Source organism: Calliopsis andreniformis, chromosome 12, assembly GCF_051401765.1.
Source record: "Calliopsis andreniformis isolate RMS-2024a chromosome 12, iyCalAndr_principal, whole genome shotgun sequence".
Taxonomy (NCBI): domain Eukaryota; kingdom Metazoa; phylum Arthropoda; class Insecta; order Hymenoptera; family Andrenidae; genus Calliopsis; species Calliopsis andreniformis.
Genome location: NC_135073.1, coordinates 19,733,270 through 19,744,551, shown reverse-complemented (window position 1 = coordinate 19,744,551; position 11,282 = coordinate 19,733,270). Strand labels below are relative to the sequence as shown.

At 51.9% G+C, this 11,282-nt stretch overlaps 1 protein-coding gene across 1 annotated transcript; it reads right to left on the bottom strand.

The window, feature by feature from the left end:
- Window positions 1-2,007: 2,007 nt before the first annotated feature.
- Window positions 2,008-10,836, bottom strand: Wg (Wnt family member 1 wingless). Its single transcript, XM_076389280.1, has 4 exons — window positions 10,736-10,836; window positions 8,311-8,573; window positions 2,786-3,060; window positions 2,008-2,695 (listed from the first exon to the last, which is right to left on the bottom strand). Exons 1-4 carry the CDS (start codon window positions 10,834-10,836, stop codon window positions 2,138-2,140), a joined length of 1,197 nt encoding a protein of 398 aa, XP_076245395.1. The 3' UTR covers window positions 2,008-2,137.
- Between the last annotated feature and the right edge of the window lie 446 nt (window positions 10,837-11,282).

Here is an 11,282-nt window from a genome sequence, read left to right as displayed (position 1 = left end):
CCGGGAAGAGGTCGCAAAGGTCTCTGTTTCGACGCTCCCCAACCTATCCTCCCCCTCGGCCCGGAGCATTCCGGAGCGTGGAACGAGCTACACGCGTGACGGTATGCGTAATAATAGTAAAACTGAATGAATCCGTGGCGTGGCGCGGCGCGGCGCGGCGCGGCGCGGCGCATATCTCTCGCCGGCTGCCGAGGACCCGTCCTGTCTACGGCTCCTCGGAACCAGCTGACGAGGACGAGCGGGGGGAGTGAGAGGAGTAGCGGGTAAAAAGCCGAGCTCCTGAGGGAGGCGGTGACCATGATGGAGACGAGGGGGTGGTCGGGCGAGATCAAAGAAGCCGCCGTGAGAAGTGGCCCGGCTGGCCGAGATTCTTGTCTGCCGGGACGCGCGCGGTGGGAGCCCCTCGCGCACCAGGAATTTGTTTTAGTATCGCGGTCAAGCTGCCCCGCGCCCTTCCTAGTGCCACCTAATTCCATCGAGAGCGCGATGCTCGCTGGCACGGGGGAGAATCGATCGCGAGCTCGATCGCGAGCTCGACCGCGAGCTCGATCGACGCGCACCCGACTCTCGGAATGTGCTTACGAGTGGAAATACCGATCGTTAGGAGAGAAGAAACGAGGACAGGAGCGGAGGCAACCGAGCAGAGGAAAAAAGAGAAAGGGTGGAGGAAGGGGCACGGGGGGAGCGGGAGTGTCGGAACCATTAGCGCGATGCCTGTTCGTATGCGGTCAGGATCCTTTTATCCCGTACAGAGATTCCTGCGGGATTCCTTCGTTCGTTATCATCGCGTGCAGCGCGCGGCCAAGGAGAAACGAAACAAGGTAGAAACGTAGGAGGAAGGAACGCGATGGGAAACGGCCGCGGGGGAGCGAGCACAGCCGACGCAGAGGAAAGGGACGAGGGCGATGGAGAGGGCGATGGAGAGGGCGATCGAGAGGGCGATGGAGAGGGCGATGGAGAGGAGGAAGGAGAGTCGAACCAGTCTTCTTCGGGGCACGGGCCTCCCACGATATTCGCCTCGAGAGGAATTATGAAGTCGTCCAGCTGTGGAGAACCAGTCGGCTATATTTCGCGGGGGGATATAGGTCCTCGCGCGATGCACCGTGACCACACAACCGAACCAGTCACGGTTTTGCCTCCAGGGGAACTGCACCTCTTCGGGAAATTCGGGAAATTCGGGAAATTCGGGAAATAACTCGTTCTTCCTCTTCTAGATTCAAATGCGTCTTTATTTCTTCTTTGTATACCTACGTTCGTCTTTATAAATTACAAGAAACGATCGCAAATGTTTCGTCGTGTGCGTAGAAAGTACCGTAATCACCGTTTTCTCGAGAAAAAAAAGAGTCGAGTATCTAACACTGGGCTACTGGTTTCCCTAAGCCTACGAGATAGCGCGAATCGGAGCGAACGTCCGGGTGTAGGAAGGGGCAGCGAGAAAGATGGGGCGAAAGGGGGGCGAAAGGGGGGCGAAAGGGGGGCGAAAGGGGGGCGAGAGGGAAAGAGAGTGAGGGAGGGAAGGACGTACAAAAATAATTTAGCCGCTCTACGTTTAGCTACGGAGCCTTTCGTCTGGCGAGCGCCGTGTATGTACAACGAAGATTCTTAACGCGGTACTAAAAAATATACATATATATTTATACATTTGTATATTTATATAATATAATAATCATAATCTATGCGTATATACAAGTACGCGATCCAAGGGACCGAAATAAATAACGAGTAGAATGTAATAGGCAAGAGCGCACATTCTGCGAGAAGACGTCTAGTCGCGATAGAAATGAAGGGGTTTCGCGCGTGTATTATACAGCGTAACGATGTTCTCGCATTTTCACCCCTTCTTGGTTTTCGAATAGGTACGATAAGATTCCAACGGTTCTCAACGTTTCAGTCTTTAGTACGCGTCCGTGGCAGGTACGTTGCAACGAATACGTACGCGGAATCGATTGGGTTCACGTAATACTGGGAGACGAGAAGCTTCCTGCTCGAGCGAGGAGGATCGCAACGTTTCGCGGTAGGATCACCTGGACCACCTTGTCTCGAACGAAATCTCAAAGATAACGAGAGACTACGAAAACGTCCTTCGCCAGGAAGGAGGTAGTCTGTTTCGAGGGAGAGGGAGAAGAGCGGACATGGCCTAGAGGCACGTGTGTATCGTTTTCTTGATTCTGCAGAGTTGACACTTGACCTCGCAGCACCAGTGGAAGGTGCACGCGCATCTCTCGACAACCGTCACCTCTTGCGTCTTGTAGCCCCTGCCGCAGCACATCAAGTCGCAGCCGTCGACTCCGATGCTCGTGTCGTTGCACTGCCGGCCATGAGTCCCAAGGATGCCCAGCTTTGGATTTTTCTCGCAAAACGGTGGGGAGGGTTCCAAATAGACCAGATCCTTCGGCCCGGGTGGCTTGTGCTCCGGATTGTACGGTTTCAGCTGGAAGTTGTATCGGTGGCGGCGGCCCAGCCCCTCTCTGTGCCCGTGCACCGAGTTGCTCGCCGAGTTGCTCACGATCGCGTTCCCGTTCCCGCGAACTCGATCCGAGTTGCTCACCATTACCCTCGACGCGCCGTCGAAACGATCTTTCAGGTTGTCGCCGACCACCCGGAAGTTCGGCAGCCTCATCCAGCAGGTTTTCACCGTGCAGGAGCCGGACATACCGTGGCACTTGCACTCTTGTCTCATCTCCGACGACACGTGCTGAAACAATCGAAACCTGAGCTCGTCCGTCTCCCTCACTCTCTCTCTATCTCTCTCTCTATCTCTCTCGCTTAAGTCTCGGAGACTTACCGCTCTGCCAGCCTCGTTGTTGTGCAGATTCATCTTCTCGCGCAAGTTCCGCCCGCGTTCGCCGGTATCGACGAATTCGCGAGAGAACTTGAATCCGTAGCCGATGTTGTCCGAACAACCACCCCATTCCCAGTCGCGCACCGACGATGACGCGCGCGATTGGTGCGTGTAGTCGCAGGAGCACGACTGGATGCTGCCCTCGCTGCACGCTCTCGCGATGCTGTGAGTCACTGCTGCGCTCGTGATAGCGTAGATGAAGGCGGTCTCTCTGCATCCTGTAATTAGAATCACACGCTTCTCTCAATCGTCTACGCCTATACGTAATCGTATATAGATAGAGCTACGTATTCTTAATATATCGTTAGTAGAGGATCATCAGTTGCTCGGAACCTCGGGACATTGGTTCTCGTTTTCTCGATCGAGTGGACAAAACTTTTACGGCGCTCGGTAACGTGGGAGGCGAGCGAGCGGCAACGTCAGCCAACGTCTCAATTCTTCGCCGTGGACTACCTGCGCGATCTTTCCGCTGCGCAGGTGTGGAACGAACGTGCAAGGCGGCGTGCAAGGCGGCGTGCAATGGAGTAGGATGCGCCTCGAGAACCGAAAGAGAAACGAAGAAGACCGTAAGGACCGAGAATAAGAGAGGAGCACGACCTTAACCCTGAGTGGGCTGACCCGAGAGCCACCCCGAGAGCCACCCCGACTTTATCTGCATAAGACACAGGTGCCTCCCGGCACCTTTGCGACCTGCCAAGCGCTACGTATTGCGAGCCACCAGAAAAAAGGACCACTGTTTCGCAAATTGCCACCTTTATCGTTTCGTAGATAACGGGACGTCTACCAGTATGCTTTCTAAAGGAATGTTTTCTCAATTGTAACCAAAGAATAGGCTAGCAATCCTACGTAGGGAAAAGCATCAACTCGCTGGTCGAAATGCCGTAATTCGTACCTACTGGACGAGGCCCGAAAGCGGGAAAAGAGTCGGTAGAAAATGAGACGTCAAACGGGTGTTGGTAGTTGGAGAAAGGAAAGTGACGAGGTAGAGATAATCGACCGCGTCGAATTACGAACGGAGATTCGAGATTCGTCACGAGTGTTTTCCACACGGAGCTGCCACTCTTCGTTCCTGGCGGGCCCTGCTCGCGTTAACGCGCTCCTTGTGTAAAACGGACAGGGAGTCTTCACGGCGAAACGAGGAAAGAAAGGAGAAAAGAAGCGATTTTCCCTAATCCCTGTCCAAGGCGAAGACCGGAGGCGAGCCGGAGGCCAAAAGCGGTCGACGGGAGCAAGTGCTTTCCAGCTTTCGGAGCCGACTGAGAGGGAAGACTCGTGTTTGGACGAAGGGAGAGGAGAGATTTACACCGTTCCACCCTGTTACCGCTTCGGATCCCCGACCTGTCGCCACGAAATTTCATCGGTTCCAGATATTATTCGTCATCATTTGGGGACTGGCATGCCGAGAGAATTATACGGACGATACGATGAGAGTTTTTCTCGCGAAAAGGAGCGACCGACCGATGAAATCATCTCGGTTACTCGGAACGAGAGTCCGATGATCGTCGCGACTTTGAAGCAAGCCGGACCCTACGATCCTTTTCGCCGAAGATTTTATGATCGTCAAACAGCTGAACGGTCGAGATAAGACGGGCTGGATTCAGGCGTCCTCGAAGCGAAAAATCGTTATCGAAGCGAAGAGAAAAATTAAAAAGAAGAAAGCAAGCCTCGATAATCCCGAGGGGCGTTGTTTGTTCTCGCGCTTCGACCACACACCTTTGTCCTCTCGACTTTCCGCGTGCGCGATAAACGGTTTGACGTTCGCTTTATCGACTCGTGCAAATAGTACGAGCAAGGTGGAGGTTGGATTCTCGTTGCCGCAAGGCAAACAGCCGGTCGCATCGATGGAAATTCCTGACTCGCTTGTCCAGCGTAGATCGTCAGGATCGTCGTGTACCTGTTCGGGCCGGAAAAAAAGGTTGGTTGGTTGGTCGTTTGGAAGACGGAGACGCGAAATGGCAAGTGTGCTCGCGAACCGAGTTTTGCGAGGAGGACCGACGGGAGCGAAATTTGCCGCCTGGTGACCGCAAAGTGGAATGCGTTTCAGTCGCATCGCTATCGTCTCACAAGCATCAAGGGTGAGTGGGGCGACATCGCGACGCCGAATAAGATAAGATCAGAGGAAATGATCTCGGGCAAGGCGAGCGTCGCCGAAGGAAACGAGAGGTCGTTAAGATGGATCATTGTGCGGCGATCGATGGCGATCGACGTCGATCTTCGAAAAACTGCATCGACTGGCCTCTTCGTCGGTAGAATGCAAAGGCGGATGCGGGATGAGGGGTGCGAAAACGCGACCACCATATAGGCCACGCTCTCTCTCGCGGGAACTCGGACTCTGTTCGCCGTGGAAGCGAACAAGATGTAAAAATCACGGTTGAACCGATGGACGGGGGCCAGGTCCATTGGCTCTCGGCTCACGTTTTAGCAAGAAACCGTGGCGTGCCGTCGACACATGTAGCCCATCATAGGCTGCGATTTATGGCGGCGTAACGCCGTCGCAAAAACCACAAACGGGTCTCCGTATAAGACGCGACCCGCGCCACGTTGCTTCGCTATCGATTCAATCTATTTGTTTATTTATGTGCACGCATTACGAAAATGATAACGGCACCGCTTTCTAATGCGTGAAAAGAACTCTCGTCTTCGATCTGCCGGTTCCCGTTCCACGCCACCGTGGGAAAAAACTCAGATCGTAAAAACTGTCGACAATGGTACGCGACTAGCCGTCATTCACGAAAGACAGAAGAGAGAAAGCGCAACATACATACTCTGTCTCCCTGCGTCTTGCACGTGCCGCGCCGCGGTGCGAACCTGTTTTTTCAGCTAAGCGATTTCCGCGAAGTAGAAAAAAGAAACACGGTTTTTTCAGTCGGTAGGTAGAAACATAAAAACACGTACTATCTGTACATCGCGGTTCGTCCATCTTTTATGAATGGCACTTACCACGCGAACGGTATCGTAAACATTCCCACTGGACGAATCGATCCATGTTACGATCGAGAAATAAACCCTGTGAATATTTCAAACCGACGACACTTACTTCTTCTGGAATGTTTATTTTGCTGATCGAAGAAAAACGAGAGATATTGTACCGAACGGGTCGAATGAAGAAGTCCGTAAAATCGAGGGAAAACGCGAGATTCGCAGTTTACCGAGCAATTAGGCTGCGCAGCTCGGCTCGACTCGGCTCGGCTTTCACGCGAGTGCCCGCAGTCGTGGCCCGAAACGGTGCCCGATGAACAGAGAGGAGCTTGCCAGATGAACGGAAAGAGAAGAGCGAACGAAAGTGAGGGTAGACACCGATGCGGTAGGTGGCTCTTGGCGGCGAAATGATTACAGGCCGCAAACCTACTCACTGCCAGCTATAATATCGAGTACAAACGCCTTCAAAAGTATCGTCAGCTTCTCCTGTAGATGGGACACGCGTGAGATACTTATACTTGTACATATACGTACACATAGTGCCTCTGCTGAGTTCTCCGTTCCTCCTTTCTGTTTCATCGGTTCTGTGTCAAGAGTAACATTTCGTTTCACCCGATATAAAATCAAACTTCTAATTGCACTCGATCTAATACTAATAATATTGCCAAGCAAAAGATAAAAATAGATGAATGTTGTTGGTACATGATCACCTGGATTAACGATCGGACAGGATTGAAAGAAGAGAGAGCGTGAAAGGGAAGCGGAAAGGGAAAGGGAAGACATAGAAAGAAGAAAGGAAGAAAAAGAACACGATGCGGCGCAGCGTGGCGCAGCGTGGCGCGGCGTCGGGTGTAATCGTGTAATCGTGCAACCGCGCATAATCCGGAAACGACCGTTTAGGTTGGCGCACGACACAACCAGTCTGCGAGATCCCCTTCTCGATCTCCAAATACGACGAGTGCGTGCGAGCATTACGGATCGACGATAAAGATCTGTGCTTCCCCTGCTCGTGCGCGAACCGTGCATCGTACAGATCTAATCTCCAGCATCGGTTCCAAGACAAAAGATACGCATCGAAAAGGGGACGAAAGAGACGGATAGAGAAACTGGTCCTCCGTGTTCGAGCGAGACAGTCCTGACTATGTATGTACACCGACGAACAATCTGGTCGAGGGACGAAACGATTATAGTATCTACTTTATTCTTAAACTGTCGAAAACGATTGGAACTTTCGACTGTGAAACGACTCGTTTCTTTCATGATTTCTCGATCGAAACGGACCCAGATAAGCCATTAGGTGAGACAGTCTAATATATATGCGGAAGATTTGATCGATCGAGTAAGCAGATAAGAAGAAAGACTGAAAGAAGAGCGTGTCAGTCGTATACAAGAGAGAGAAAGAGGAGGGTGCTTTCCCTCTTCGCAATTTTGTATCCCTTTCTTTTTTTCGGTTTTACTACTGCGATAAGTGGCCATATGGGGACACTGGACGCGATGGGGCGGGAGCGGGTTGAGCGAAAAAGCTCGGCTTACAATCGCCTCGACGAGATCTAAAAGAGCCGCAGGGGAGCCAGAACTGGTACGAGAAGGTCCATTATCAGGTTGCAAAACATACATCTGGTCGGTGAGGGCACGTGCCCGAGGCCTTCGGACCAAGGGCACGCCCCTTTCGATCCCCTCGTGCCTCTCGTTCCTGATCCTCGCCTCCTCTCCCCACGCTCCAACCCTCCCTCGTCATCGACACCCTGTCGACGCATCGCGTCGCGTCGCGTCGCGTCGCGTCCCGTCGTTTTCGAATAACCTTCCCGTCTGGGCACTGGCTAGCGCCTATTCTTGTCGCGATTAGCGAAAAACTCGTTCTGACGTGCACTCTACTTACGATTACAAGTATCGTATCGTCAACAATCTTCCAAGTTTGGACTCCTCGCATCCGTGACCGATTTGCGCAACGAGAAATTATTGTGTACAACTAACTAACGGTAATCCAATTAGACGAGCTTTAATTATGCAGTCGAAGGATTACTTATTCTCCGGTGCTTCACGAATCGATCGCTAACGATATTACCGCGCTGAAACTCGAGCAGGTTGTATAGCTAGTTCTCGAGGATCGTCTCGATAATCGATGACTTATCGCGATTCAGAAAGACAACGACCTATATCGATGTGATCTGTGCGCGATGAATGGACAGGGTTCCGTAAAGTTGTTGCGCCTATCGACATCGACAGATTCGTCATTTACAATATCCACGGTTGCATTCTCCACCTCTCTCTGAAGGCTCCCGTAAATCCCTATATACCGGAGGAATATACCGGTTGATGGAGAAACGGCCGTAGACAATGGGTCGTTTTTTAGAACGCGAAACGAGTTCGCATTATGTGTCCGTTATGTATGTTTTATCACGAATTTCGATCATTTCGGACAGCTACAATTCCAGAGTAGTGATAGCTCTGTTCTCGTGCCCTGACATTCTCGGAGAAAGACTTCCGTCAGGAATATCTATTGTTCAGATCAATTGTACGAGCGAAAGGAAAGAAAAGCTAGTGCTCACCCCTGTCGACAATTTTCCCGAAAAGATTTTTCCCACGGAGAAAATTCTTGGTGGAGCAGTTCCATCGACGATTGCGAAACTGGTGCTGGCACTCTGCGATTGCTTGGTTCGCCCCCCTGGCCACGGCCATCAGTACTCCTGGGTTTTCCCTGGCCAGCCTCCTTTGTTTTCTCCTCAAGGTTGCGTACACTGTTGGATCCATGTGCAAGGATGCGGGTGACATTGGCAAAAAGTTGTTCGGTTCTCCTGCCTTCGCGATTCCCCTGCGAAAAGAAGGTATAGTGTCGTTATCCAAAAGATCCCCTTCCGGGGAGCAAGTGGGCGGAAAAGGGAAAAATCGACGATACGCAAAGGTGAACCGATCGCATTTCTCAATCGCAACCCGCCGATTGGCATTTCTCTTGCATTCGGTCGACGCTAATTTGGTTTACGCGTAAAAACGACATGCTTTGAACGCTCGAAACAGCGAGGAAGAAAAGAAGAGAGGAAAGAAGGAGGGTCTGTGCGCGTGTGTGCGCGCTCGTGTAAAGAGAGAGGCAATGGGAGAGAAAGGAGAGGAGCACGAAGAAGGATTAGTTCGAAAGACGAAACTGGTTCAACTGTTTCGGTCAACGGTGGCCGGGTATATATAAATCAAGCTGCCGCGCGAGTTCAGCCTGCGAAAGAATTCGCGTCTCGATCGATCGAGCGTCGCGCAGAAAAACGTTTAAGTGCGTTCTGCTCGCGTCCCTTCGTGGGAAGAACGTGCAAACTTTGGGGCAACGTGTTTCGCGCCCAAGACCACGACCGCTTCAAAGTCTCGCGACCAAAATCAAAGAAATACTTTTTCCAAGCTTCTAAAAAGATTTCAATTATTTTTTTTGCCCGAACGCAGCTCCATTCTCAGGAATTGAAGATCCAGCGATTACGTTACCTACATATGTAAGCTGTAACGTTCTGGTTGATGTAGAAGAAATACATAGAGCCTGTGGTTGGCATGGGCAGGGATTGGATCAATCGTCAGTCTGCTTAATAAACAGCTAATCACTGTCGTCGTGTCCCCGTCGACGATCCGTCGTCAACGACTTTCTTGACAGCTAGCAGAGACAGACGAGAACCCGGACGCACAGGGCCACCGCGAAAAGCCTGACAGCTACGACCGAAACTTCTCGTTGACACTCTTTCGGCAGCGGGGGCGGCGCGGCACGGCGCGGCGCGGCGTGGCGCAGCGTGTAAATAAACTGAATCACGATGCACGGCTCGTAAAAGCGTTACGTGCTGGAGGCGAAGGGAACAAATAGAATTCGGTTCCCAGCTCGTAGCGCGCTTCTCGCTCGACCGCTCCACATTTTTTTCGAATCACGCATCTCTTTCACCTGATCGACCAACTTCTGTGACCCTTCACCTGCGACCCTGGCGCGTCGTGATTCGCGCACGATAAATCTATTCAAGTGGAAGCTAGTTTCGGACGCGAAGCTGCTGAAGGAGTCGCGACGGTTCTACTTTTCGACGGATGCGATGCTGGCGTTCAGACAAGCTGAGATAGTCTATAGGCAGGGACCACCCAGGGGATCTCCCATATCGGACCTGTTCGTTAACGCGATAAGTAATTCCCTATTACCGACGAATATATTGCCGATTGATTCGCGATATGTATTTGGGGATCACGACTATCGATCTACGACGTACCCTCGGCGAAAAGTCAATCTACCTTTCGCCGAGAGAGCCACGATAAATTACTATTCCCGACTTCGAAATCCGAAGCAGGTTATCTGACGTGCGGCGGTGCGGCGCGGCGCGGCGCGGCACGGCGCGGCGGCGTCTACAAAGATTTACCGACACATTAGATTAATTAATTCGTAGGTAATAATTATCTGCGCCGCGTGGTCGTGTCTTAAATCAACGCGCGGCTGGAAAAGCGACCGAGCCTGACCGTTGATTTATCGCTGGTAGTTTATCGTCGCGTGGATATTTCCGCGACTATCTCTTTCGGTTGTAAACGACACGAGCGGTAGTGCGCGCGCGCGCGAGCGCGCACACTAGATCGTACCGCGATCATTATTTATTACCCGACTAATGAAGTTAGCCATTATCTAATATCCATCCAGCCGTTTTCTTGTACCCACGAGAAATCATTGGCGAGTCGAAACGTATGGGCTGAGATCTATGATTAATGGATTAATAAGAAGCCGCGCGCGGCGCGCGAATGTCGCTGCCACTGTTGCCACCACGCAAGGCCGGAGACAGGTGTTAACGCGTCTCGTACCGTAGCGTAATTAACTCTCAAAGGTTAATTCGATTTCACGCGGCGGTGGTCGCGGATGATCACGATTGCGAAAATCTACGATTTCTTTTTCTCGTACGTAAGTATGCAAACTTCTGGTTACTCGCCAAAATGCTGTTTACGGTGATTCGAGCTTAAGAACTATGATACTGGACCACTTACCACCACATGGATCCTCTGCCGCGATTCTTGTTCCTAGTGATTTCAGCGAGGGATGCATGGAAGGCCACCGCCAAGGCACCGATGATCACCCAGTGCCTCATTTTTTCTTCGCGATCGCGTTCAGCTCGCTGTGTCCAGGTGATAGCGGGATCGTGGTCAAGAACCATACACCAATCGTCACCCACGCGTTTCGGTAACGAACATCACACGATATTTTTCGTGGGCAAGGTCGCGCACATAGTAAATAAGCGTCGAAGCGTTTTCAATTGGACGTCGATCTGCTCTCGAAATCTCGTCGAGGGTGCACACTTGAAAGCGTTGTGCATTCACGTTTGGTCACGAGCGTTTAAATCATCGTCTAGAACGGTTGCTGGGGAATTCCATGGAGAGGAAGGAAGACGTCCAAAATGACACAATCCCGAAGGAGAAACGAAGTAAGCGGCCAGTCAGCTGTCAAAGCACGAGTTCGATCGTAGGAACCGCAATGCCGACAGTCCGACAGTTGAGTGAGCGTAGCCGGTAGCGGACGACGTCGACAGTCGGAAAC